Here is a 24705-nt window from a genome sequence, read left to right as displayed (position 1 = left end):
AGGTGTATATTTATCGTCTCAAAGCTACTTCAATTGCCGCTCTACTGGACAACAGCGAAATACTTCTCGGTGGGTCATCAGCCAGATATTGATAGTCTCATGGTCGTCATGCATGTGATGCTCTCGAATTGAGAAATGCGAGAATATTATTGTTGCGTCGAGAACAAGGTCCGAGACGTCGTGCCTCTTCTTTCTCTTTCCCGACATTCATCTCCCCAGTCAGGGTAGATCGCCTATAGGCAATATGAACCCCCATCATAACAGTGCCCCTGCTGCCACCCCGAAGCAGTGTTCTGCGGTTTCCCAGATCATGAGATCAGGATGAACGCTGAGGCTCATCCACTGAACACTGAACACTGGCAGCGGCAGATGATGTGGCATGGGCAGGACAGAGATGTCAGTTGGCTTGATACCTTAGCCCCAACAGAGTATCGCCAGATCACAAGGGACTGTTCGCGCCCAGGTATTTCAGTCCTTGGACGATATGTGTGATGTTTTCACCGCTCGAGTGTACCGCTCGCTGGTTGTTATGGCAGCCGCGCGGTGGGCTCGTTTCGCACTATGATCGTTAGGGTCATGCATACATACATAGGCAATCTGGCCATGAAAGTACAGTGAGAACGGTCTGCCACTGTTGTTCAGTTGCTGCTGCCGATGATACTCTGGGCGTGTCAGCTAGAGCGTATGTAATGATCGTACCTGTATATCACTCGCACTGATCGGACACAAAAAACTGGCACTACTACTGATTCTTGGGTCCACGGTAATGCCAACGACCTGCGCGTCAACTTGATCCCGTGGTTTCAGACCTACCCGCAGCTTCAAGTCCAGGTCATAGTCAATCGTGATATCTTGTTTTTCGCCTCCAGAAACACCACATTTGCCTGAAAGAAGAATCAGCTGGCTCCTACGTGTTGGAAGCTGCATTGCTGCACGCACTGATAAGGTCATTGAGAATCACACGGTTGGGGTCCGCAGCTGTGGTGTAGCTGATAAATGTCAGTAGCCGGCAAATCCGACAGGGCTTACTTTAATGTCAAGGGAAACTGAAATGTAGAATCCGAGTATCCTCGGAAATTGGCATTGTAGAGGATGCCGCCTCCAAAGGGAATCGAGCTGTAGCCCGGGTACTTGGCTGTCGCCTTGATCTCCTTGAAGTCGACATTGAACCAGTTAGGGTTTGAGACGCTGCAAACAGGTCAGTCGATACTAACTGAAAGCAACGTCCAATCCCACCTGATTCCCAAATCGAATGTGACATTCAGCCCAGTAGACGTCAAGGATACAGGGTTAGATCCTAATGTGACGCTGTCGAGGGTCACATTTGGAGGTCTGACGTACTATCATGATGCGTCAAAAGATGAGGAATATGATAAGCTGCAACAGCTCACCAAAGCGATCGCCAACACCACGCTTACGATCGTGATCAATGCGATGATCAAGCAACAAAAGAACAAGCGAAAACCAGACCTCAATCCTCCCCCCCTGAACCACTGTGGACCACGCTCATCTTTCCTCCACATCCGAAGAATACCTGTACTGCGCGGCGGAGGGCCCATTTCTGCCCATGATTTTGTCGTACTCTGTAGACCCTGCCGACCTGGATGCGCGCGTTGCACAGGTTCACCGAAACTATCCCCATCTAGAATCTTCTCAGAGCTCTGGTTTGGCGCGAGGAAAGATGGAGCTTGTGGTGACTGGCCAACGGCGGACCGGCTGTCTTGGAACGGTGTTGATTGAGCATGACCATAATGTTGATCCCTCGCGTATGGATCTGAGTAATTGTGTTGCCCGGACATGTTGCGAAGCAGGCAAGGTAGTCTCGAATGGCTCTGGTTGAGGGTTCAGACAGTCTTGTGTTGAAGACGAGCGGCGAGGCCAGTGAAGTTGGCGATGTTGACGATGAGCCAGAGAGGAGGTTGAGCAGTGTCAGAGCAAAGAACACCGCTTGTTCAAGGGGACGTGTTTTACTTTGCCTCTTACGTAAATTAATCGCCAGAGTCGCAGCTAGCTGATAATAACTCGTGCGCGAGAGATGATTCATGATGACTCCTCATGGTATCGCCAGCATGCACGCCCACCTGCAAGACATTACTGAATGGTTTCAATTAGCAGCCCAGAGTCAGTGACTGGCAAGATCGTCCTTAAGTCGTGACTCACTCTTGGGTCTGCAGACGTCCCGGATGGGTGGTCAGTCAGGGCAGAGACCTCAGCAACGGCGGACTTGATGAATGCGCTTGAGGTATGCGGCGAGAGGATTGCGCGTGATGAAGTGTCTCTCTCACATTTGAATAGGTCTGTCAAGCTCAAGGCGATTGCTGTCGCTCTAGGGGCCGTTTTGATGACCAGTCACTACTGACTTTCACCAATTATCAACATGTATGCGAAATCGTGGATCAGATGCGCCTCGCAGAGGTACGTGATATGCAATTACTGAACTCATAGCTATGAAGGCGTCATTTCTGGATGGAGCCAGTCTTGCTCGAACGGTGTTCGCCTGTGTGTATTATCACAGGCCGGAGCTAGCTTTTCATCCAGAAAATGCTACATCGCTTGCCCCATTTGTCCGCGCCTACAGCCTTGCCTTCGCCAAATGCGTTGAGCTGGCGGTTCAGGAGCTGAGCAGGGGCCATGTTCACGATTTCGAAGATGCTTGGCTCGACACATTCGGAATTCCTGTCAGGCTTGACGATACAGTGCATGATATTGTTAGGGAGCTGCGAAGTGCTATGGCACGCTGTGACGATATTCCTGGTGCGGATACGCTCGGGTTGGGAACAAGCAGATGCTGAGGCTCCTCAGCTCCTTGGAAGGATGAATTGCGTTCGCGATTGGTCCTTCGGCAAGTGAGACTCTGATCTGAAGCGCTGCTGATGCACGGCAAAGCATATATTGTGCTCTCTAGCTAGCGTTCCGGAGTTCGAGGGATCTGCAGACATTTCAGCTCCTTGGATCAAGAGCAATCGGAGCTCCCGAAGGGGAGAGACGAACGTTTTATATCGTCTCCGACAGGTCTCACCCTTGCCAGCAGCAGATCATCCAACTCCTGCATTCGCGAATGATGTGATCAGATCAGTCACTGCTGGCCTGCTGAATTCGAAGAACGTGACGACAACATTTCGGAGTGATCTGTGGCCGGTTTGTCAAGCAGAGGTATTTGTGCTGACGCAATCAGATGTTGGCCTGGCCGAGGACGCAAGTCCGACCGCCTGTGGTACAATCTGCCCTCAAAGTCGGTCTCCTCAATCGCGCAGGCTAACGTCAGACCGCGGTACTCGACACCCTTCGCGTTCGGTCGTCGAATTTGGCGAGGGACATCTCGTCGCCCATGCTCATTTGCGACCTGAACATGCTATCAGCTCTCATTACAACTGTCCCTGCTGATAAGCGTGAGGAGGTTCGGAGATGGTCGCACTCGATCCAATATGTGAATATACGGATCTATAACATCTGACGATTGTAGTGTGTCATTGAGACCATGTGCGCCTCACTGAAGGGTCCGGCTAGGCGGAGGAGAATGAACCAACGACTCGCTTTCGAATGGTACCAGCACTACCTTTTTGTCGAGCAGCTTAAGAGCTTCGGCCCACACTTTACGCTCTTAGCATCGGACTGCCTCGCCGCCAGAATCGAGTGCCTCCTGGAGGCCGCGATATGCGCATTCGACTCGGGGCTGATCCCGATTGGGGAACTTGCCGATCACTGGTACTGGATGTACTGCCTATGTACAGCTTGGAAGAATAGCGGGCAAATTGGACCCAGCCAGCTCCGGCAACAATGGATCTCAACCTGGTCCGTGATCTCCGCCGGCATGTTGCATGTAAGTGCTTCTCTTCGTGTGCTATCCCTGAGAATCAGCACAACTTGCCATCTTCCATGGAGCCATCATTTGCCCGATTTGCCCTGAGGCACAAGTGGTCCCTCAAGGTACCCTCAACAATGAGTGCCAGGCAAGCAACCGTAATACGGCCCTCATTCGAGGGTTGGTGTCGGACACGCAGGCGGCTACTGCGACTGCCCACCGATAATGGCATCTCGGCAGGCCATCTACAAAGTGCGGTCGTCCAGTTGCAGGCTCTGGCCAGGATGGTGGATAACTCCCCCTTGTCAGCCGACTTCCACGTAAGAGCAGGCATCGTACATGACTAATGCCTAAGGCCAATATCGAGCAGCGGAAAACAATGGTAGAAGCTTGTCTCGTTACAACATGTCTATAGATGCGGAGCTGCTCAACCTAAGCTGAATTGTACAACGCTTCCTCTGGATCATCTATTGGAGGAGATGGAGCCACCGTGGCCTGGGAAAGCTTGGAGTCCTCCTTAGAGCTTCCACCCAGAATCCTTATTATTTCCTGCATGACTGTTGGACCTTCCGAAAGACACACATTGAGTTTTGCTGCAGCCTCCTCGACCGATTTGCTCGTCGTGAGAGCATCTTGGATGCGTTTCTTCTCATCCTTAGATAATCCAGACCCAGCAGGATGATACTGCATCAGTAGAAATCTGGCATTCGACCAATGATGACCTAGTTGATCCACCAATTGCAGCATTTTCGGCAAGACTGTCTCGACGTTGGATTTTGGACCACCCTGCGAGAAGACTGATGGATTACGCTCCGCGGCTCGCGCAATCATTAGAGAGTCTGCCCCTGGTACAATGAGCTTCGTTCTGAAACAAATGGGCTCACCGGTCATATCGCGAATGAAAGTCCAATTAGACCAGCCATCACCATCTCCATTGCAGATAATCGGCACTCCTCTAGCCTTGCCCAGCTTGACTATGTCAGACAGTCGTTCCCATAAAGCCTTTTCCGAGGACCGCATGTTCCTTGTGCGGCAGTGCACAGTCAGGTTGCGTATTCCAGTCTTGAGAAGACGTGCTGCGAGGACCAGCGTGGAAGATTGTGTAGGGAGAAGTCGAATCTTGCACGAAACCGGCAACGGGATGTGCGCAATGAGATTGCGAAGGATGGAAATCAAGAGGTCAGGTGTGGAGAGGAGAGCGGCACCCATGCCAGCATGGGTTCTGTAGTCGTTCAGCAGATATCAAAAGCTTTGTCCGCACGAGAAAGGCTTTGGACAGCCGCAATTGAGATCTCTGTCATTTGTAAGCACCGTTGCTAAAATAGGTAGACTGCTCACATTCCTGATACATCTTGCTGTACTGTCTTGGCAGCCTCCAAAGCTAAAGCTGGATCTGACGAGCCGATCTGAAAAATGACTGCCAAATCAGCCCGGAAAGGCGAGGCTTCGTACGGTAGGGTTTTTCAACAGGATGTGTTGTGAAGATGGGTCCCTGACCCTTTGAATAGGTGATCACCCCAGTCTTCTCTACGCGGGTGAGTTTTTCGAATCCCAACACGTCTCACTAACCATCAACGGTTCTCGTCGCCCCAATTATCGCCCGATCGACAATCTCGGGTGACCAGACCAGTCCAGCTCCGTAATAGAGCGATAGTAATCGCTGAGTCCGAGGTCAGTAATATGCCACATTGACGTGAGCTCTGCTCACGGCTGGCACTGAGAAGTATAAGCTGAAGCCAGACATCGCACAAAAGCTCGCCACATACAGGTTCCGCTGCGGACCATAGGTGCGAGCACCAATTTATCCCGATAATCTATCTCAAAGTCGTAGGATTTGGTCACCTCGACTGGCTCCTGCATGATCTCTTTGACTCGAGCCTCCTCATCTGCAGATGAAGCAGAGTCGAGTACGCCGATCGACTCATCTTCGACATGGCGTAACTTCGACCTTTTCGATGGGGGAGCTTCGGCTGGCGAGTCACGTCCAATGGTCATTATAATGTGCTCGGAAAGACGACGCCTCTGCGTTAAAAGTACGGTTGTGCGGATCGTTGGTCTACTGCGAGAAAGTATGTTGCGCAGAAGTCCGTTGACCTGTGCTGAGCATGTCATGGACTGCTATTGTTACACTACGAAGTGAATACAACTTCAGGTTCAAAATATCTGAAACTTCCTATTGAAGCACGTGATCTTCTTCGCCGGCCGGTATTTATGTCAAGCGATACGCTGAGTTGGATGAGCTATCAGAGCACTTTCTACTCACATAATGGCCGTAGTTCTTATCCGGATCATACACTTCCCAGCGAGATGCCGGAAAGATCTGTTGAGCACCAGTCAGTAGGAATACTTGCTATCTACCTTGCGCTCTCACATGTTTGAAGCGATTATACCACGACCGCTGAACGACTTTTCCAGCATGAGACTGCAAGCATCCATGAGACTCGTGGCTACTTTGCCAAGCAGTCTTACCTCATCTTTCTCGACAGTCGCATCTGCCACCATGCGGATATCGTCATGCACGTCGAAATTGAAAAGCGGACCAGACTTTCCACGAGCCTTGTTGATGATGAAGTCATAAAAGGTGTAATGCTGAGCCTCAGCTGATAATATGTGAAGCATGGCCTACGTGGGGTATAATGAGATCCTCCTGGGTAGCAATCTTCAGCACAGAAAGCGCGGTATATGGAGATTAAGGCGTACCTTAATGTACATCAAATTATCAACGCTGGTGCCACGGAGCTCAGAAACTTGGGAGCGACATTTGCCCAGAAAAGTCGCTATATCATCGCCTTTCTTGCACTGTAGAATGATCAGAATAGGGTTCTTAAAAACCGGACTCACCTCTACCGTTTTACGATGTCCACTACCATCCCAGTAAGAGTATGTTACCTCGATCGCTTCGCTCTTGGTCAGCTCTTGTTTCGCCAGCCATTCCTTTCTCAGATCTTCTCGTTGTAATCGCTCTTCCTCCTCCCGGTCGCGATCCGGTAAGAAGGAGGTATCAACACTAGGATTCTTGGCTATCCGCTTGGTGCTCGGCACGTCCTCCTGGCCCTCTGAACCCGGCCGCGACCGTTTCTTGCTGTCTAAGTCGCTCGAGACCTCGTCCTCATCCTCCGCGAAGGACAGTTTGACCTTTTCCTTCTTTTTAGATCGTTTGGATTTGCTGGGACCACCGCTGAGGCGGTCAGCGATATCAAGAAGGCGACTGCAACAAACCTCTTCTCCGCGGCAGACTGAGCAGCCCTCTGCCTTTGCTCCTCCTCTAGATCCTCCCGCGTCTTCTTGAAGTCATCAAGTGTCACCAGCCCAATGGTGGATTTCTTGAGCTTCTCATCAATGTTCTCCGTGATTCCAATAAATCGATCCGCTGTATGATCTTTCTGGGATTCCTGCGCCTTGATGTGAGCCGCAGAAAGCTACCATACGAGCATTCACTGACTTTTAATATGGCATCCTTTTGTCGTTGGTGCTCAGCCTAAACCCGGCTAGACGCATTCAGCTCGTTCATGCCATGCTGGACACATGATTGCAACGCACCGCTTCTCTCTCACGCTGTCTTGCCAAGTATACATGAGGCAACGTCTCTTCAGGCGGTCCACCAGCCATGATGGAATGTCGGATGTGGTTTCATGGCGAGATATGCTAATGTGACGTGACCCCGCGTAGACGTAGAATTCTGGGATAAAATGGTGAAAAATAACCACCTTGATAAATATTATTTTCCATACAACCAAACACTCACTCTGGTTGAAGCGATTCTTTCTACATCACACCCATCTTCCTTCACTTCTCTCGTTGCAACTTGCTACCTCTTCTGGCGACGCAGCAGAGAGCACTGGACTGATCGATCGACGCGTACGAATCTGAATATATCTCACAAAATGGAGAACCAAGCTACTTTTAAAATGGTGTTGTGCGGTGATGGTGGTACAGTGAGTCATGATGGTCAGGCAGGCATAACAGATCCGCTGATACTTCCTCTCCAGGGTATGTGACAGACAAGTATGAGACGAACAATGAATGGCTGACAATGAGCTTGTTGTGGAATCTAGGGAAAGTGGGTGTGGTACTCCTCGCACCGACAGACTTTTCACTGACCGCAGCAATCGCCCTCAGACTACTTTCGTCAAACGTCACTTGACCGGTGAGGGAGCGTTTCTTACAGCAGCCGAATCATACTGATACCGTCATCAGGTGAATTTGAGAAGAAATACATCGGTCAGTACATCGACTCTCATGCGTGTAGCTTTCGTCTGATCCTTTTGGCCAGCCACTCTCGGTGTCGAGGTTCACCCTTTGACATTCCACACCAACTTTGGAACCATTTGCTTCAACGTCTGGGACACTGCAGGCCAGGAGAAGTTCGGAGGTCTGAGGGATGGATACTACATTCAAGGACAATGTGGAATCATCATGTTTGATGTCACCTCTCGTATCACCTACAAGAATGTCCCAAACTGGCACAGAGATTTGGAGAGGGTCTGTGAGAACATCCCCATCGTGCTCTGTGGTAACAAGGTCGATGTGAAGGTAAGTAGTTCTTGCCGAAAGCTGTAAGATGGTGGCTGAACGACTCGACAGGAACGTAAAGTTAGCACGAAGGGAGTTACATTCCACCGCAAGAGCGAGTCTTGATCTGCACACCCAGGCCCTCACTGACGGTACCCCAGAGAACATACAATACTACGAAATTTCGGCGAAGTCCAACGCAAGTCGAGCTTCCTTCAATATCCAGAAGTCCGCTGACCGTCTCGTAGTACAATTTCGAGAAACCTTTCCTCTGGCTTGCCCGCAAGCTGGTCGGGTTGGTCCTCGAAGCTTTTCGGTCGACTTTGGGCTAACCTCTCTCTTAGTAACCAAAGTCTGGAATTCGTTGCCGCACCTGCTCTTGCGCCTCCCGAGGTGCAAGTCGATCCTGCTCTTATCGCTCAGTACGAGAACGAGCTCAAACAGGCGGCGAATGCGCCTCTGCCGGACGAGGTATGTTGAATCGACTGTGTGGCTATGTGTTGTCGCTGACGAGTATGCAGGACGACGCCGATCTCTAAAACCTTTATTCCTTGCCGCCTTCTGCCTGTCTCCAGAATGACCCCTTCATGACCCGGGATGTTTGTGGACGTCGTGTGAACGAGCGGATGATAATCGTAGAGTAGAGCATATGCATGAGTCCTCAACTCGGATTACTGTTTTCATCGTTTGGACGTCCCTTTGTGAGATTTGAGACGTGGCGATGGGGATACTTTTCCGACAGCACCTTGAGTTTCTCCTCTTGCCGCTTGCGCTCTCCACGGCATGCCTCCCTGGAAACCGCGGTCAGCGAGATCTGGAGAAGATATGGCAAGGAGGATCACCATTGATAGATGGCTATGAGCATAAAACTCCCTACAGCCCAGTTACCGGCTACCCTGGGATCTGCGTTGGACTCTGTCAGCAGATAGAAATAACCCATATTGATTGGACCCACTCGATGAGCTCAGGTATCGAAGGCAGCCGATGCCTACTCCTCCGCCGATGCCATACAGGAGACTATCACGTCCGCAAGGAATACTACCGACGTTTTTTAGGTCCTCAACTGGTCTGATGGTCTGACGATTTCAGTGAACAACCGTAGGAGGATCACAGAAATAGGGCTCACTTTCAATGCTTGGCCAACTTCGGACCAAGAACTGCCGGACCTGGACCCACCCGCTGGGGCTGGGGAGACGGAGGGAAGAGCAGGTGAGGATCCTGAAGGGCCAGTCGAGCCTTCAGCATGATTGGAAGCCATGACCTATGACAGGGCTACAGACTACGTTTGAGGGTTCAAGAGTAAATTGGCGAGGGCCGATCTGCTATGGCTGAGGGACTCGTCAAGAAGCAAAACAATACGAGCTAGAGTGTTGAGGTCAGCAGCAAGTTGGCCTGACTGATTTTCTTCGATGCATGCTTTGCCGACGATCGGAACTCGACCACGTGACTGTAGAAAGACTATATGCATGCAACCCATGTTTCATAGCTAGGCTGCGTTCTTATGACCTTGAAGCTTGGTGATCTCGCTCTGCCAGTCGTACTTAGGCTCATACCCCAGCACTTCTCGTGCTTTTTTGATACTAATCAGACTTTCCCGAGGATTGTCGGTCTCTGCGGTGTACTGAACGGTCGGGAACACCTTCTTCACGAGGTCCGCGGTTGGCGCGGTGTAAGTCGAGTCGGCGTTCGCGATGTTGAACACATGAGTTCCCTTGAGTGGCTTCTCCAATGATAAGCGGAATGCCTGGGCACAATCACGAGGGTCAATGTAGCCAAAGCCACTATAAAGCCACATTGTCAGTGACTGACAGTTGAGGGGAGATCAGTTCCCTAAACTCACTTCCACGATCGGGTCCAAGGATCGTCCTGCCATGTCTGGAATTTGCCATAGTCCTCCGGAGGAATTACATTGCTGAGACGAATGTTGATAATTTTGAGCTCAGGATCCCATCGACAGAATTGCTCGCTCATCTTCTCGCCTAAGAGCTTTGAGAGGGAGTATGAAGATTCAGGTCTTTCAACCTCTTCGGTCAGGGGCAGCTTGGTAGGCAAATGGGGATTGAGAGGGATGCCGAATACTGTTTCCGACGATGCGAGTGCAATGTTTTGGATACGCAGAACCCTCGCAGCCTCGAGAACGTTGTAAGTCTGAGTGACATTGGTATGGAAAATGACGTGATTTGCCTGGTATGCTGGGTCAATAAAAGGTGTCGAACTTGTAGCAGAGCAGGACTCACCGCCATTCCGGGGGCTGGAAGCGCTGCGAGGTGAATGACAGCGTCAATACCACGATATGCAGCATCCAATTCGCTCAAGAGGGCGATGACTTCGCCGTAGTTGGTGAGATCGGCAATGATGAATCTGGCGGGGACATCCTTCTCGGACGGCGCAGGCGCAGACTTGTCCACTAACTTGATGAGCGATGTGTCTACTGAATTTTCCATGACTCACGATTGAGGACCTGCCATCCATGCTCCACCATTTCTCGAACGACCCATCGTCCTAGCTTGCCCGATCCACCAGTGACGACAACTCTCTTCTTACGAGGAGCTGATGGCAAGCTAGGATCCGTGAGGTTCTTCTCACCGAGCGTGACATCTTGCGTGAATGATGCTGCTTGACTTTGGGACATGATAGCGATGATGTGATGTAAAAGTTCAAAGGTGATATCTCATACCACATCTCATTCATACTTTATGAGGAGTGGATGGAAAGGTGGAGGTCCGAAGTGGAGGTGAAAGTGGGGCCAAGCAAGAGATACATTTTGGGTAATAAAATGCCGAAGATCTAGAATGACGGAATACAAGAGTGCTTGCTACCGGGACTTTCGCTCGCTCTCAAACGCCATAGATTTGAGAATCTTGAACTCAGCCTTCCCAGTGGCCTTACACAGCTGATGAACAAGTTAAGTGAAGTAGGAAAGTCGTTCAGGTGCTCCACTTACGGCGTAAAACTTTGACTGATGATCGCGCAACAACACTGCGGGATTCTCATATTCTGCGATATGGCCTTGATCCATGACTGAGAAGGTCAGCCGATGTTCGTTCAGTCTGCTCTCACCTAATACTTTGTCGAAATCGATCTACATATCAGCACTACAGCTGACGCAGATCACTCACAATTGTGCGAATTCTGTGCGCGATCGTGACAATCGTTGAAGTCGAAAACTCCTCGCGGATGGTTTTTGAGACTGACACATTAGCATTACACAAGGGAATATTAACTCACTAAGCTCGTCTGTCTCATCTTCGAGGCGTCAGACCGATACTCAAGAGCTTAGAGTCTACCCACAATCGATGGAAGCTGTAGCTTCGTCCATGAAGATCAAGCGGTTCCTCCTGAGTATCGCTCGAGCCATGCTGGTGTGCATCAGCGCCTGTCGTAGTCAAGGATGTGGACGTACCAGATCAATTGCTTCTCTCCACTCGAGAAATTATCTCCGCCTTCGCTTCACTGATCAGCCCGGCAATCTGACTGGCAACCTACCTGACTGGGTTTGATAGATCTCTGAACATGTTTTTATTGGCGGATTCGTCAACAATCTCATCCTCGTCGCTTGGCAGGAGATGAACACGCTTCAGAGCAGCAAAGATATCCGCATCTTCATATTCGTCAAAGACATCAAGGGCAGATCTTATCGTTCCGGAAAGAATCATCGGGTCTTGAGGGATGATCGTGACTCGGCTTCGAAGGTCGGTGAGACCAATGTGCGAAATGTCTGATTGCTAAGTATGATCTCGTATCGTGGAACCACCACGCTCACCGATTCCATCGATGATGATCCGACCTTTGGTAGCTTCCACGAAGCGGAAGAAACTGAGCGCAAGTGTGGATTTACCGCAGCCAGTAGGACCAACGATTCCAATCTTCTGCTGGGCCGCGACTTCGAATGACAGGCCGTGCAGGACATCGGGAAGATCGGGCTGCTCATGAGCGCCGAGCACCACGATATGACTCACGGCATAGCGTATGACTAAATCCTGAACAGAAATCTGACCTTGATCAGGCCAAGACTTAGGAGGTCGAGGCTCGACAAATTCGGGAGCTTCTGTATTAAGTTCAGAGTATCTGGGAGTCCGTCGTGAGCGCGGTCCCCCGGCAGTCACGGTGGATGGATCTCACTCTTTGATCCTCTCCAAGGCCACCATGCTCTGTTCGAGCTGCACAAAACGCCGCACCTAGGATAACTCAGCACTGCTCGAAGAGGTCCGCCATGCAACGCACCATAAACAACAGGTCATGCGACAAGGTCCCCGCAAAAGCAAGGGCGAAGCCTGCCATTGCAGCATTGACGCCAGGAGAGAGCAAGACCACGAAGGCAGTCACGCCGATGACGGCCGAGGACAGGAGATTGAACCGAGCTGGCTTATCAGTGGTGTCCGAGGGGCAGCTACCTACCAGAAAGCCAACGGTTGACAGTCCTGTTGGCTCAGCCGCCTGTAGTCTTCGTCAAACTCACCATGTCCACACGAAAGCTAGAATATTCGTATCCGCTAGCCGCAGCATGGTTTTGAGGGACACGGTGCCTGATCAAAGTAGTGAGCGGTGCCTCATTGTCAGATCATGGACTTACTAGCGCCAAAAGCCCGGATGACCGCAACACCTGACACCGTCTCGCCAAAGAGGGAATACAGAGGCGATTTTGTGATAGAGTCAAGTCGCCTCATATCCCGCGACGTCTGTCCATAAATTGATCCTGCTCGGTAGTAGATGACCAGGATCACGCTTGACTCCGTCAGCAGTCTAAGCGGGGCATGTTGCTTACCATCCAGCGAAGATGAAGGGCGCCCCACCGACATAGGTTATGGAGACGAACGTCACCGCGACATACAAGCCATAACTAAGACTGCGGACGACTAGCATGCCTCAGCGTCCATTCTCACGATCGTAAGCTTACAATTGTCGACCATGCTAGAGTCTAGGCCTTCGATGTCTTTTCCAAATCTATTCAAGAGACGCCCTCTAGATGTCGTATCGTGGAAGCGCAACGTCGCAAAGAGCACGCTCTGCAGCATAGCTACGATGTGGGTGAGCGCGATTCTTCTCACAGTGATGTACCATCATGAAGCTTCTTGCTCGCTTGCAGAGATCCATAGTAAGCCACGGCGAACGGGATGTTCGTGACGACACAGCCACCGATCGAGACCTGGTTCTGTTCAGCTGACGACTAACAATCTGGCCAGTACACTCACAATGGCGTAACCGATGACGAAGAATGCAGTACTGTGTTGAGGATGACGCGGATCTGAACCGGTCCAGTAGCTCATCCAGGCCTTACCAGCTAGAGGCATAAGCATTGCCGCGGCAAGGCCAAGAGCGAAGATGATCCCTGGAAAAGCATCAGTCGTGGCTTCGACCGTCGAAATTGAAAGCTTACACCAGAAGCCTCCTCCTAAAGCCTGATCATCAGCGGCTGATCTTGCTCACAAAACGCACCTTAAAGTATGTCTGCCACACGGACCAAGCAATCCGACCGGTGGCTCGCTTCTCATCCTCTACCAGTTTCCTCGGTCGCCGTTCTTGCTTTCCTTCTTGCTTTCCTTCTTGCTTTCCTTCTGCGGATTCAGAGTTGGCCAAGGTATCTCCGTCGTCTGGCGCCAAAGAGCTTGTTTCTGAGTCCGGTTCCTGTGATGATCCTGACACGGAAGCCAAGCTTTTGTGGGACGGCTTCGCCTTGGTCATGGCTTTATCGACTTCTTCCACTTTTGGTTGAGCCGACTCCTCGTTGTCCAATTCGCTCATGAGACCTCGGGCGACGAAGTCTTCTCGAGTGCCAGAGAACTTGACCGATCCCTGAAATGAGAAGGCGGTCAGCTGTTCATCTGTGTTGTTCAGGCTCCAAAAGGCACTTACATTATCCAGCGCAACGATGTATGCAGCAGCTGGTGAGACTAAGGCTGCATGGTGTGAGACCAGCAGGACGGTTCGGCCTCGGAGTATGTCGCCTTGTAGACAGTTAACCAGCAGAGCATGAGCAGTATGCGCATCCACGGCACTAAGGACTTCGCTCATTATTAGCACGATCAGTGTGACGTGACACATGGCTCCCACCATCGTCCAGAAGCAGGGTCCCAGCTCGACTGTAGACGGCACGCGCCAGGGAGACTGAGATGTGATGAGAAGCTGGACTACCTCATCTTACGTTGACCTACCTCTGGCCTTCTGACCACCACTCAAGTTGAGACCCTTCTCACCGATTTCACTGAGCACGATTAGTCACAGGTTGCCTGATTCACCCACGTCTCGTCGCCATCCTCCAGAATTTTCAAGTCGGATATCAAAGAGCAACTCTCAAGAACCTGTTGATAGCGAGACTCTAAACTTGGTCTCAGCAATTTGTCAGGAGCGTGATGAAAGCAGTCGCACCGTTCCAAGGGCTGTTGAACAAGATATTCTCTTTGATGGAAGCATTCTGTAACCATGCTTGCTGTGGGACGTATGCTACCATGTCTTTCGATATCCAGTCCTCCTCGTTGATGCCTTTGCGTTCCGAAGCGGACATGGAGTCTGGCGATGAACGTGGACATAACATCTCCCCAGTCAGCAAATCGGCTTCGCCGAGCAGACCAGCGAGGAGCAACGATTTGCCGGACCCTGTGCTCAATTAATCCAACAATCTTGATCGTGTACCCACCGAGTCGACCGCAGATAAGTGAGAGCTTGCCATGAGGGAAGCGCAAGGTCAAGTCGTACAGCATGAACGCGGTCTTGGGCGTCACTGCTACCGATGACCCAGATTCGGAGCCTTGTCTCTCGTTGCTGTCATCTCTCGGCCAGGTGAATGTGGCTTTGGTGACAGTGATGTCTGCTTCAGGTTCCGTCGCTTGAACAGGCTCAATCTCAGGCAGAGACAGATATTTCTCGATGCGGCGGCAAGATACAAATCCTAATAGATATCAGCCTTTGGAGACTGCCGAAGAGGGCAACTTACCCTGCAATGCCTGAATGAAAGTCTCGGGCAATACTGTGAGTGCGTAAGAGAGCTCGCCAAAGACAGCGATGGATGTGAATGCAATTGATGGCGACAGATTTTGGCCTCTGACCAAGGTGAAGTGCTAGTTGGGTCAGCTTCGTATTCACTCTGTTGACAGTTCATCTCACTAGCAGCGAAATGACGGTTACGATCACCGGCGTGACTGCCCAAAGAATATTGAACAGTACCTCAATTTGGTAGTTTCGTGCTTGCCAATGCAGTTCCTTCCTTCGAATCGCATGGATGCGGTGCTCAAAAGATCGCTCCCAAGCCATGAACCTGAATCATCAGATAGAGCAGGTGTAGGATCGCAGGGCTCACTTCAGCATGCGGATGCCTTGGAGTACCTCATTCATAAGCGCCGTTCTTTGGTCGCGCGTCTTCATGAGGTTCTCCTGTACATCAACCACGACCTTTGAGGCAAGGTGGCTGAGCGGCAAGCTGACTATGGCTGTATCAGCGCAAATCTCCCAAGTGCACACATGGTATCATGGCACTTACGAAGGGTTCCCAAAAGGCCGACCAAAGCTGAAATTCCCAGTAATTTGTACAAGAACAAGGTGGCACTGCATGAGATCAGAGATGACCCGAGAAGGAGGTCAGGATCATTATACGTACACCACGATCTCAATGGGCGCGTCGATGAGGGAAAATTCTACTATATCAGCCATAACGAGGTCTCTCGAGCTCACCGTGGAAAACAAATTCGATGACACGGTCAACATCGACAGTAAACAAGGTCTAATTCTAGTGTCAGTCTCGAAAAGGTTTCAGCGGAGTTAACTCGCCATGATCTGCGTTTTCGAGTTGACTTCCTCCTCTCCCCCTTCTTTTTCGGACTCCCCTTCTTCCTCACCCTTCTTTTCCCCATGGCCTAATGATTCTCCAGTCGCAGCTGTATCTTTTTTGACCAATGTCTTTGCGTAGAGTATACCATTCAGTTGGAGTTTGATTGCGCCTTGCAGCATGGTCGTGCTAATTGACCACAAGACACCCGAGGCAACGTAGATGACAGCGTTGGAGAGGAACAGACCAAATGCCAATAACCATCCCCAGGCAGGTTGAGACCGGCCGGTGTCATTTTCCAAGTAAACGAGGAATTCCCGAAGCAGCCAGTGAGGAAGATAGTATCCAGCACCAGTGGCGGCAGCAAGTAGAGTTTCTTTGTCACTATCAGTATCGGAACATCAGGATATGCAATGTGGACTGACGAGCGAAGAGGGGCCCCTTGTTTGCCTTTGCCAATCTCCAAAGAAGATTGAAGCCTTCCAGTCTGCCAAGTCGTTTAGTGGCTCTTTGGTAAGCTGACTTCATGATTTGGTAGGATGGTAGAGCACCTGGTACGATTGAGCTTGGAAGAATCAGACAGACTCACGCATTTGACCGGGCAAGACGGGAAGGTTCCAGACATCCATGGTCTCCCGGACATTGCCCTTCTTCACGACATTGGTGGCATAACTGAAAATGAGCCACTCGGGGACTGTAGCCTCGACCTCCTCCGAGACGTTTGGAATACTCGAATCGAGAGACTCGTCATTGGGAGGCACGGCAGTCGTAATTTTGGCCGGATAGATGGCATTCAAAGGGAAATGGCGAGGGGGTCCGCGACGAGTAAAAGATATGATGACCATGGGCGGAATGTGTAGCAAGGGTAAGAGTGCCCGAAGTGTCTTGACCGGTATGGACTGTATAACTTGACCAGATGTTCTGAGAAGGGATTCATGGCTCGAAGAGGGCATCGGAGTCGAAGGAAGGAGGGTCAATATGGCCAGAACTGTCAATTGGAGGAATGTGAGGACGGAAAGGTGGATTATACCGGCCCAATTGGAAGCAACTTGACGACAGCGTATGTTATGCGCACAGATAAAGAGTGAGATGGCATGTGCAGGTATGACCATGATATAAGTTAAGCTCTTCCCCCTCACTCCATGTCCCTGTACGGTGTTGATACAGAGGAGGACATTGCAAACCGATGCCAGGGTGAGCGTGACGAGGTATGCAATCTTGAGACGGACCACCCTTCGCCAGAATCGCTCCTCTTGTATCGGAGCTCCATCCTGGTATATCAAAGTATCCTCGGATAGGTCGAAGGGATCTTTGGCGGATTTTCCATGAAGCGGTTCGCTGGTTTTCGTCGGTAGTCGCAACCGAGGCTGTCGGAACGGCGAGGTGCTCTTTGATGTCAAGTAGACGAGCAGCGATACCACTGCTACAGCAGGAAGAGACGCTGGAGTGACGACAGAAAATGCTGTAGATGCCGACATGATCTCAGTATCGTCCAAAGAAATCGATTGTAGATGGTCCAGGTCGAGGAGAGATCTATGATGCCCGCGTGGGCCGGTGATGATAGTGGACGCTAGGTTTTTGGTGAAAATGGATCAGGATTGGGATAGAAACGTTCTTGGGAACAAAGAAACTCCAGACCAGCTCCTGGTGATCAGCAGGAGGAACAAAGGTGGGTGTGATTCGAAGATGGTGAGATTCCTGGCAGACTCGAAAGCGATAATGATAATAATAATAATTTTTGGACCTCACTCACTCGTCATATGCCAGAGCTTCGGATCCGAGATAGCGTAGCTATACGTGACACGTGGTGTTATCGACGCGACTGATCAATCAAATCAGCCAGGGACCTGTGCTTCACTCTTATTTCAGCAATAGACCTCGTGATTATCTCATATACGCTATGTAATGAAATTCGACCGGCCATGATCTCTCAAGTCGATCCCCGCGAGATCGAATCACTCCTTTTCGGACTGGACTCGAACGACTTTGACGATGATCTTCAGGATGGTAGTTCCAATCACCACCCATCGTCGCCACCTCCGTCTCAACCCTTCGGTGAGGACTTGTCTAGCGTCGAACTACCAGCATTCACTGGCTTTGCAAATGCGAGAGGTGTCAAGCTACCACCGCCGTCTGAAGAGGCGTTGCGGCAGGCCATGACTCTGGTAGCGAGTGCCAGTCAAGATCCGGAAGAAGGACCTGCATCGAAAAGACAAAAGCTGGATGAGGCAGGACCACCAACTTCTCTATTCAAGACGGGGAATGGTCATTCGCTACCAGCTCCCTCTGATGATGCCTTTGCAAAGGTTTCTGCACTATTTGACTCTGCACAAGATGCAGAGCAGCCTGAAAGCGGGCCATGCAAGCCTCTCGTACCGACACCCCCCACCTCTCTCTTCTCGACGTCCAACGGAAAAGCCATTCCACCTCCTAGCGAGGCGGCAAGAAGACTCGCAGCGACCTTTTTTGATGAAACAAGTCAGAACGATGCTCCACCCACGAGAGCCTCACAAGCGTGCTCCACACCGCCTATCTCAATTACCCCATTTCGACCTCCTGTCAGTGTTGGTCGAACCCCGCTCCGATCGACGCTTGGCAATTCTGCCGGTCCATCCACTCCCGCTGCTATGGATATCACTCGCCAAAAAGCTGTTGATATCAGAACCCCAGTCACTCAGCGTCGACTAGGAATGAGCTCAACGTCCTCACCCGTTTCAGGATCCAGACGAAAGGGTTTTGTCACTCCATTCAAGATTCCCCAGAGCAAGCTGGCATCGGGCATTCGAGCCCCAGTGGCGACGCCTCCCGCTCAAGCTGTTTCAGTCGTTCACAGGTCCGTCTTCGACCTCACAGGCGAGTGTCCGCGCCTCGTCATTGCTGATGATGTGTAGCATCCGACAGTCGTAGCACACTTCGAGAGGCGTTTCTCAAACCACAATATTATACAGACTCGGATTATGAAGAGCACAAGATGTGAGTCTGTCTTTCACTCTGTCCAGCTGAAGATGTCCAGTCCGGAACATGTCCTGCGTCTGACCCTGGAGAATGCTTCGAATTATTCATTCCTGAAGAATGGAATCTTGGTCCCTTTTGACACAGTCATTGACGATTTGCGGCGAGATGGCTGTGGCTTAGTGTCCCGAGCTTGGGCTTCAAACCACTGGGGGCAGATACTGTGGAAGCTTGCAGGGGAGTGTCAAGCTCAGCCGTCATTGTTTCCCAATTTGTGGACTCTTGACGAAGTGATACGTCAACTCAAGTATCGGTAAGCTTTCAGATCCTGTCACACTGATGTTTTGCAGATATGAACGAGAATTTGGGCACGCTCAACGATCCCTTGTCAGACGCATACGAGAAAACGATACTCCTCCTTCGGTACCCATGGTATTATGCGTGTCCAAGGTCAGACGAATGGTTGTGCCGGCATCAAAGGACTCCAAGCAGCCCGAGCAGCAGGTCATCCTGGAGCTCACGGATGGCTGGTATAGGATCAACGCACAGATCGACTCCGCGCTGAAACGTGCGGTGGACAGAGGTCGGGTATGTGTAGGCAGGAAGCTCGCTATTTGTGGTGTCAAGGTTGGTCATTGCCGAGAGAATGTGTTAGGCTCATCCGCCCCAGCTCGCCCCGGGCGCAGAAGGAGAGGACCCACTGGAAATCAGCAACATGTGTTGTCTTATGCTCACTGCAAACTCTTGCTCGCTGTCGCGTTGGGATACTCGACTAGGCCGGCAACGAGATCCTTTCGTATCGAGTCTGTGCAGTATTTCTGTCGATGGTGGCACCATTGCCCTAGTCGATGTCAAGCTCGACAAACTTTTCCCGAAGGCTTATATGAGTGCTCAAAAGGGTCAAAACGAAGCTCCGTGGGACGAGGCGGAAGAATCACGTCGGGTTTCAGCTTGGAAGGTGGGACGAGACCAGAGATCACAGGTGACATGCTGACTTGGTCTAGGATCGAAGGGAGACTGAGACTGTTCGTCTGACCAGTGAAGCCGATGATGAGGTTGCCAAATCAGAGCAAATCTTAGAAGCACTGGTTTCCTGTGCTGAGCAATCAAAGATCGGGACGGGTGGGTCAAAGACGATGCACCGCACTGACATCGATGTAGGAGAATCCCTGGACGAGGATGATTTATTCGACTCTATCACGCATGCAGGGAATCCTCTGAGAAAAATTCAGACACTTTCCAGCAAGATGGCTTCGCGACTCATACAGAGGGCAAGGTCTCACTGCTCTGCGGCTGTCGAGTCGAGATCGTACCATGTTCAACACGAAATTGAGGTACGTGAGATCGATCGCTTGACTTCGCTGACCGCGTTTCCAGAGACTCTGCCCAGCGCGCGACACGAGAAGCTTTCGAGTGGCACGTGTGACTGATGCGCAGATTGGAGATCGAGAACCCGGCAGACGGGTCGCCATGGTGAATATTTGGGATTGTGATCAGCTTCCTCCGGATATTCTCAAAGCAGGAGGAAGGTATCTGGTGAGTGATTCCAGATCGGCCACCGTGTCTTAACGGCAGATCTCAAACCTCGCACCCGGTCGCGCTGGAGACTGGGCAGTGCCACACCCTAACGATACGACCACTCGCGAAATTTACCTTCACACACGACGAGACACTCGATGGTACCCTGGAGATTCAGTCTGAGTCGACATTTCAACCCTGTTGTATGCATGCATTCATGTTCCCCCCGAGAGATGAATCAGTATGGCACATTTTCCCCACCTCTTGGAACAATTGCGAATCCTACAGCCCACCATTCTACGTATATACAACCGGGCCGGGCTGACCACAAGCCGAGCTGCGTTCATCTCTCAAAGATTGACAGATTGCTGGAAATTTTGCTTTGGCGTGATAGCCATGTGATCGACTCCAACTCCGAAAGAGAGCGAACCCTTACCCGGCATGAGAACACCGTGACCGTGAAAGAGCAGAGGAGGAATCGCCGTATTGACTTCGAGACTGCGGGAAGTTGAGGATTGAGATGGGATCATGACACGCATGTCGGAGGGTGTCCGTCGCATTTCAAGATTATCAATGCTGAGTGCAGTCTCGCGAAGAACGATCACGGACACCCAATCGTCGACCCAAGTCTTGATCAGTTGGAAGATACCAAAGGTTGAATCGCTCCTGAGAGTCTGAACCAATGAGCGAGGAGGGGGGGGGAGGGGGCAAACCTGAAAATTGAACTTACAAAGTCCCGAAGGATCTGGGAAGTGATGAATCCCGTCTTGGTGACTAGTCTATAAGACATCAACATCAGCCTGTATGCGTGTTTGCGTCTCTGCTCACGATCGAGAGGTCTTGCGTTCGGAATCCAGGTCTCGGTTCTTGATAATGTCCACGGCAGACGAAAGCCATTCCCCGAGCATCTCGACAGATTGTTCACCAGTATTGTCCGATCCCACCAATTCCGCTAGCCACTGGCGAAACTGGAAGAGAATATTCTGCAAAAAGTCTTCCTCACAGCCACATGCTAACATGCACTGATCTGACAGGCTCTTGTAGTCCAACTTGTCCCAGGACAGTAGCAAGCTTTTGACTTGTTTGTCATCTGAGAGAAAAGGTGCCAAGGCGCATGTAACTTGTTGTAGATCCCAAATTCGGACTGTGTAAGGGTCAGAGTGTCCCATATCACGTGCAGGATCTCACTAATCAAGTGAGTGAACCGCACAGCGAGCTCGACGCGAGGTCCAGAAACCTCTGAGATGAAGTGTCTGTGAGATACCTCAAAGACAGAACGGAATTCAGTGGCAAAATGTCGCAGCGTTGAGAGATCCTCGGCTGAGGTCGTCGGGACGTGAACATGCTCGAGGAGTATAGCGGTGAAATGCTGAAATGGAATTCAGCTGCAGTCGCACAAACCTGGACTCACGTCAAAGCTGCAAGCCATGGCTCTGACGACAAGCTCGTTGATGTGGAGCTGTTGACTCGCTTGGACGTCGTCTGCACCAAGATGGGCCCAAAATGTGGAGCACTGTTTGTCGGTCAGCGAGGATGACCTCGGAGATGACTCACGAGATCTGAAAAGGTGCCCCATTGTAGATTCCGCACGCAATTGGCAAGCGCCTCTTGATGTTGGCAAAAGCTCTGCCAAAAAGATTCTGCAGGTAGCTCGCCGGGGATGGGAACTTGCTCCGCGAGGCGAGGAAAATTCGGAAGATTGAAGACCGGAGTCTGCACGTGCATGGAGGGAAGGTCGACGTTGATGTCCACAGATGGCATCATGGAAGTGGTGTGGCGCCGCGAGAATCCTCCGACGGGTCGGCGAGGCATCGATAGACCGGTGGAAGTCGTGTGTCCAGAATTGTCAAGCTGGCTTAGATTGCTGATGGACTCAAAATTGGATAAAGTGCTGCCAATCAACGGCAAGCCCCAAGTTTGAGCTCACGAGTCAAGCAAATCATGGCATTCAAGATCATCCTCGTCATCCTCCTCATCACCTTCATCGTTCATTTCGTAACTGCCATCTTGACTGTTACTAAAGTCGTCCAAAAGGTCTGCTACCGGACCATCTCCCAGTGCAACGTGCCGTTGCCTGATGTATCAGTTGCATTCCCCAATCTTCTTCTCACCCGCTCGAGTCGCCATAATTGTTGAGTCGTTCTGCTTCGGTGCGAATGGCCGGACGTAAAGAGACATAATGGTATTTCCTGGATAATATCAACATGAGATCCCAATATCGACGACCCACGAGTTGCCTCTGTGACCAAGCCTACGGGTCCTGATCCCAGGATAAGCATTGCGTACTGCTTTCCCGAACGAAGCTGAATTAATCGGTTTGAGACCATACTCTTCGCACGATATGGTGTAAGACGCATAGAGGCCTTGACGAGGGACGGTGGAGGTGACATCATGGACGTAGCACAGACGCAGCCTAGGCGATCAGCTTCACCCTAGGTCCAGCAGACTCACCATCGCCTGACCCAGATACTGCGGTATTTGTCTGCTTGCGACGAATTTGTCATGGTCGAGATGGCAGTGGCATCTTCCGTCAAGGCGTTGCGAACGGCGATCTCTCGGTCTTCGGGCGTGCCAGAAAGATGCAATTCCTCGGAAACATCAGGCTGGCTTGGGGGCTTGAAGCTGGACACGGTGAAGCTTCTTTGCGTTCGGGAAAGCATGGGTCGTCGAGAGGTCGCATGGTGATTCAGTGCGGTATTCGAAGCTGCAGAGCTCGTTCTGGAGACGGTCAGTGCCTCAGTGTACAGGTCCACAGCTACCTTCGGTGGTGCAAGGTCATACGGTCCACACCTTGGATCAACGTATTGCTCCACGGTGTCTGAGGATGCTGCGATGTCTGGATACTGGCATTGGTCGAAGCACTGAGGAGAGCAGGTAGATCGTCGTCGGCTTCTGACCTGGTATGTTCAGCGTGATCAACAGCGTACCTCCGACTCACTTGACGGAAAGAGATTCTGATCGCTGTCTAGCGTAAGGCTGCGAGCGGTAAGTTCCCTTGAGTCGATCGACAGAGGTCCTGCCCAGTCTTTGAGTTTCGATGAAAAGAGGTTGACTCGGTCGGTTGGCCGAGATCGTCTCGAGAGGGATACATGGCTGAACGGGTTGCTGCAGCAACGGCATGGTCCAGTCTCCACTGATGAGATTGTGGATGGGTGTCGTTGCCGGGTCGAACGAGAAGGACGAGTTGCGAGAGTGATCATATGGTGTTGCGTAAGGTGATTCATCGGTGGTGACCCACAGTCCGTTACCTGATCCCATATCGGAGGCTGAAGCTGCAGAGTGCAGGGAAGAGTACGAGGAAGCGTGACTGAGGGTGTGGTGATGTTGTTGTTGATGAGGATGATGATGTGGTTGTAATGGAAGGTGGTTAAAGGCGACGGTAGAATGAGCTGTTGTCAAGGGTTGAGGCGCTGACGAGAGACGGCCAGTCTCAACGATGGATCTAATACGGGACAATAGGGACTCACGTTGGAATAGGTCTGGATGGAATAGGCTCGAATCAAACGATGATGCCAGATCAAGGTTTTGATTATCCACCGGTGCAGCAAGTGTGACACTGTGTGTGTGTTGTTGACCGGTCAGTGGTCCCTTTGCCTCGAGGTCAAAGGTGAGAAAGTCTTGTGTGGGGGACGAGGGTTCGTGGTAGTTCATGGCGGGGATCGAGGATGAGGCCATGGCGATTGCCGGCGGGAGACTGAGAGTTGGCCACGAGGAGGAGGAGGTTACCCAAGAAGACACCGAGCCGGGGGTCCAATATGAGAATCGTATGAAGACAGATGTGACACTAGACAAAGACACAGAGATAGAGGTGACACGGGAACGCCGCCCGGTGATGCAGCGCTGGGACGTGGAGATGATGACAGCAGATGGTAGGTGAGATATCACTGTCCTCAAGTCTTGAAGATATAAGAAAGGTCAGCGGCAACGACGACGACGATGGCGGCGGCAGTGAGGGGTTCCCGTGTGACATGGTCCACGGTGGTCGTCAGGTTTCAAGGAGAGAGGGAGAGAGCGGGTTAGGGTCTCTCATGCACTGATCCCCCCCCCTCTCTGTCCCCCTTGAAACAAGCGGCATTCAGTCATTTAGTCTGGTGCCTATATGACAGGCAAATGGTTCCCCAGAAAGTGGAAAGGTAGGGGGGCGGGTGAGGGTTGAACGTGA

At 51.3% G+C, this 24705-nt stretch overlaps 10 protein-coding genes across 10 annotated transcripts; 3 read left to right on the top strand and 7 right to left on the bottom strand.

The window, feature by feature from the left end:
- Window positions 1-638: 638 nt before the first annotated feature.
- BD324DRAFT_650295 (hypothetical protein) lies at window positions 639-1799 on the bottom strand (the record flags this gene model as incomplete). The annotated part of the gene is made up of 7 exons (XM_022018125.1): window positions 639-662; window positions 700-777; window positions 814-884; window positions 940-989; window positions 1030-1188; window positions 1237-1340; window positions 1392-1799. 7 exons carry the CDS (start codon window positions 1797-1799, stop codon window positions 639-641), a joined length of 894 nt encoding a protein of 297 aa, XP_021871733.1.
- A 489-nt stretch (window positions 1800-2288) lies between these two features.
- BD324DRAFT_395331 (hypothetical protein) lies at window positions 2289-2985 on the top strand. The gene is made up of 2 exons (XM_022012675.1): window positions 2289-2846; window positions 2887-2985. The coding sequence occupies exon 1, from the start codon at window positions 2448-2450 to the stop codon at window positions 2790-2792; it is 345 nt and encodes a 114-aa protein (XP_021871732.1). The 5' UTR covers window positions 2289-2447; the 3' UTR covers window positions 2793-2846; window positions 2887-2985.
- Window positions 2986-4234: 1249 nt separating this feature from the next.
- Window positions 4235-5797, bottom strand: BD324DRAFT_650294 (hypothetical protein; the record flags this gene model as incomplete). The annotated part of the gene is made up of 8 exons (XM_022018124.1): window positions 4235-4647; window positions 4687-5024; window positions 5064-5096; window positions 5141-5219; window positions 5255-5329; window positions 5372-5462; window positions 5511-5518; window positions 5569-5797. The coding sequence occupies 8 exons, from the start codon at window positions 5795-5797 to the stop codon at window positions 4235-4237; spliced, it is 1266 nt and encodes a 421-aa protein (XP_021871731.1).
- A 135-nt stretch (window positions 5798-5932) lies between these two features.
- Window positions 5933-7436, bottom strand: BD324DRAFT_623113 (XAP5, circadian clock regulator-domain-containing protein). The gene is made up of 10 exons (XM_022015552.1): window positions 7343-7436; window positions 7245-7280; window positions 7022-7194; window positions 6644-6980; window positions 6503-6601; window positions 6429-6449; window positions 6272-6391; window positions 6174-6224; window positions 6066-6122; window positions 5933-6028 (listed from the first exon to the last, which is right to left on the bottom strand). The coding sequence occupies exons 1-10, from the start codon at window positions 7409-7411 to the stop codon at window positions 6017-6019; spliced, it is 975 nt and encodes a 324-aa protein (XP_021871730.1). The 5' UTR covers window positions 7412-7436; the 3' UTR covers window positions 5933-6016.
- A 137-nt stretch (window positions 7437-7573) lies between these two features.
- Window positions 7574-8964, top strand: BD324DRAFT_623111 (P-loop containing nucleoside triphosphate hydrolase protein). Its single transcript, XM_022015551.1, has 10 exons — window positions 7574-7737; window positions 7857-7862; window positions 7922-7949; window positions 8000-8023; window positions 8076-8335; window positions 8387-8429; window positions 8476-8513; window positions 8563-8609; window positions 8659-8785; window positions 8836-8964. The coding sequence occupies exons 1-10, from the start codon at window positions 7687-7689 to the stop codon at window positions 8851-8853; spliced, it is 642 nt and encodes a 213-aa protein (XP_021871729.1). The 5' UTR covers window positions 7574-7686; the 3' UTR covers window positions 8854-8964.
- On the bottom strand, window positions 8965-9690 carry BD324DRAFT_623102 (hypothetical protein). Its single transcript, XM_022015550.1, has 4 exons — window positions 9441-9690; window positions 9270-9390; window positions 9157-9217; window positions 8965-9105 (listed from the first exon to the last, which is right to left on the bottom strand). The coding sequence occupies exons 1-4, from the start codon at window positions 9570-9572 to the stop codon at window positions 8976-8978; spliced, it is 444 nt and encodes a 147-aa protein (XP_021871728.1). The 5' UTR covers window positions 9573-9690; the 3' UTR covers window positions 8965-8975.
- A 110-nt stretch (window positions 9691-9800) lies between these two features.
- BD324DRAFT_578376 (hypothetical protein) lies at window positions 9801-10946 on the bottom strand (the record flags this gene model as incomplete). Its single annotated transcript, XM_022013317.1, has 4 exons — window positions 9801-10095; window positions 10155-10498; window positions 10552-10721; window positions 10766-10946. The coding sequence occupies 4 exons, from the start codon at window positions 10944-10946 to the stop codon at window positions 9801-9803; spliced, it is 990 nt and encodes a 329-aa protein (XP_021871727.1).
- Window positions 10947-11057: 111 nt separating this feature from the next.
- BD324DRAFT_623098 (hypothetical protein) lies at window positions 11058-17786 on the bottom strand. Its single transcript, XM_022015549.1, has 36 exons — window positions 16663-17786; window positions 16499-16624; window positions 16076-16449; window positions 15980-16028; window positions 15906-15942; window positions 15789-15853; window positions 15609-15732; window positions 15416-15566; window positions 15246-15369; window positions 14949-15200; window positions 14681-14908; window positions 14555-14630; window positions 14467-14516; window positions 14366-14419; window positions 14168-14316; window positions 13751-14107; window positions 13692-13713; window positions 13507-13643; window positions 13373-13460; window positions 13212-13331; window positions 13080-13170; window positions 12888-13039; window positions 12774-12840; window positions 12713-12735; window positions 12539-12675; window positions 12437-12492; window positions 12274-12382; window positions 12078-12237; window positions 11801-12032; window positions 11718-11762; window positions 11606-11673; window positions 11543-11560; window positions 11434-11504; window positions 11375-11396; window positions 11259-11335; window positions 11058-11207 (listed from the first exon to the last, which is right to left on the bottom strand). The coding sequence occupies exons 1-36, from the start codon at window positions 17549-17551 to the stop codon at window positions 11130-11132; spliced, it is 4878 nt and encodes a 1625-aa protein (XP_021871726.1). The 5' UTR covers window positions 17552-17786; the 3' UTR covers window positions 11058-11129.
- A 153-nt stretch (window positions 17787-17939) lies between these two features.
- On the top strand, window positions 17940-20733 carry BD324DRAFT_623093 (BRCA2, oligonucleotide/oligosaccharide-binding, domain 1-domain-containing protein). The gene is made up of 9 exons (XM_022015548.1): window positions 17940-18926; window positions 18965-19046; window positions 19087-19338; window positions 19376-19652; window positions 19696-19983; window positions 20030-20147; window positions 20187-20359; window positions 20403-20561; window positions 20601-20733. The coding sequence occupies exons 1-9, from the start codon at window positions 17996-17998 to the stop codon at window positions 20724-20726; spliced, it is 2406 nt and encodes an 801-aa protein (XP_021871725.1). The 5' UTR covers window positions 17940-17995; the 3' UTR covers window positions 20727-20733.
- Window positions 20734-24590, bottom strand: BD324DRAFT_623092 (hypothetical protein). The gene is made up of 13 exons (XM_022015547.1): window positions 24011-24590; window positions 23482-23953; window positions 23303-23440; window positions 22995-23261; window positions 22774-22956; window positions 22655-22732; window positions 22471-22617; window positions 22098-22434; window positions 21955-22056; window positions 21732-21912; window positions 21372-21687; window positions 21274-21322; window positions 20734-21217 (listed from the first exon to the last, which is right to left on the bottom strand). The coding sequence occupies exons 1-13, from the start codon at window positions 24216-24218 to the stop codon at window positions 20894-20896; spliced, it is 2802 nt and encodes a 933-aa protein (XP_021871724.1). The 5' UTR covers window positions 24219-24590; the 3' UTR covers window positions 20734-20893.
- Window positions 24591-24705: the final 115 nt, after the last annotated feature.

The sequence above is a fragment of the Kockovaella imperatae genome (genome assembly GCF_002102565.1).
Source record: "Kockovaella imperatae strain NRRL Y-17943 chromosome Unknown BD324scaffold_5, whole genome shotgun sequence".
Classification (NCBI taxonomy): domain Eukaryota; kingdom Fungi; phylum Basidiomycota; class Tremellomycetes; order Tremellales; family Cuniculitremaceae; genus Kockovaella; species Kockovaella imperatae.
The sequence above is the reverse complement of the archived record's forward strand: the minus strand, read 5'-3'. Positions and strand labels throughout refer to the sequence as shown.

What these genes read in the sequence shown, in the direction of transcription:
- BD324DRAFT_395331 (XM_022012675.1), top strand. Translation starts at nt 2,448, where the DNA reads ATGAAGGCGTCATTTCTGGATGGAGCCAGTCTTGCTCGAACGGTGTTC.
- BD324DRAFT_623113 (XM_022015552.1), bottom strand. Translation starts at nt 7,411, where the DNA reads ATGGCTGGTGGACCGCCTGAAGAGACGTTGCCTCATGTATACTTGGCA. An exon ending in CAGTCTGCCGCGGAGAAGAG is followed by an intron (nt 6,981 to 7,021) that starts GTTTGTTGCAGT and finishes TGACCGCCTCAG; the next exon opens with CGGTGGTCCCAGCAAATCCA. An exon ending in GGTATAATCGCTTCAAACAT is followed by an intron (nt 6,123 to 6,173) that starts GTGAGAGCGCAA and finishes GGTGCTCAACAG; the next exon opens with ATCTTTCCGGCATCTCGCTG.
- BD324DRAFT_623111 (XM_022015551.1), top strand. Translation starts at nt 7,687, where the DNA reads ATGGAGAACCAAGCTACTTTTAAAATGGTGTTGTGCGGTGATGGTGGT. An exon ending in CGTCAAACGTCACTTGACCG is followed by an intron (nt 7,950 to 7,999) that starts GTGAGGGAGCGT and finishes TACCGTCATCAG; the next exon opens with GTGAATTTGAGAAGAAATAC. An exon ending in ATTTGAGAAGAAATACATCG is followed by an intron (nt 8,024 to 8,075) that starts GTCAGTACATCG and finishes CCTTTTGGCCAG; the next exon opens with CCACTCTCGGTGTCGAGGTT.
- BD324DRAFT_623102 (XM_022015550.1), bottom strand. Translation starts at nt 9,572, where the DNA reads ATGGCTTCCAATCATGCTGAAGGCTCGACTGGCCCTTCAGGATCCTCA. An exon ending in AAGTTGGCCAAGCATTGAAA is followed by an intron (nt 9,391 to 9,440) that starts GTGAGCCCTATT and finishes TGAAATCGTCAG; the next exon opens with ACCATCAGACCAGTTGAGGA. An exon ending in TCGATACCTGAGCTCATCGA is followed by an intron (nt 9,218 to 9,269) that starts GTGGGTCCAATC and finishes AGTCCAACGCAG; the next exon opens with ATCCCAGGGTAGCCGGTAAC.
- BD324DRAFT_623098 (XM_022015549.1), bottom strand. Translation starts at nt 17,551, where the DNA reads ATGTCGGCATCTACAGCATTTTCTGTCGTCACTCCAGCGTCTCTTCCT. An exon ending in TAACCGTCATTTCGCTGCTA is followed by an intron (nt 15,370 to 15,415) that starts GTGAGATGAACT and finishes TGACCCAACTAG; the next exon opens with CACTTCACCTTGGTCAGAGG. An exon ending in CGCACAGAATTCGCACAATT is followed by an intron (nt 11,397 to 11,433) that starts GTGAGTGATCTG and finishes GCTGATATGTAG; the next exon opens with ATCGATTTCGACAAAGTATT.
- BD324DRAFT_623093 (XM_022015548.1), top strand. Translation starts at nt 17,996, where the DNA reads ATGATCTCTCAAGTCGATCCCCGCGAGATCGAATCACTCCTTTTCGGA. An exon ending in GATTATGAAGAGCACAAGAT is followed by an intron (nt 19,047 to 19,086) that starts GTGAGTCTGTCT and finishes GAAGATGTCCAG; the next exon opens with TCCGGAACATGTCCTGCGTC. An exon ending in ATACGTCAACTCAAGTATCG is followed by an intron (nt 19,339 to 19,375) that starts GTAAGCTTTCAG and finishes GATGTTTTGCAG; the next exon opens with ATATGAACGAGAATTTGGGC.
- BD324DRAFT_623092 (XM_022015547.1), bottom strand. Translation starts at nt 24,218, where the DNA reads ATGGCCTCATCCTCGATCCCCGCCATGAACTACCACGAACCCTCGTCC. An exon ending in GGGGCACCTTTTCAGATCTC is followed by an intron (nt 22,057 to 22,097) that starts GTGAGTCATCTC and finishes ACCGACAAACAG; the next exon opens with TGCTCCACATTTTGGGCCCA. An exon ending in CCCAGATCCTTCGGGACTTT is followed by an intron (nt 21,218 to 21,273) that starts GTAAGTTCAATT and finishes TCATTGGTTCAG; the next exon opens with ACTCTCAGGAGCGATTCAAC.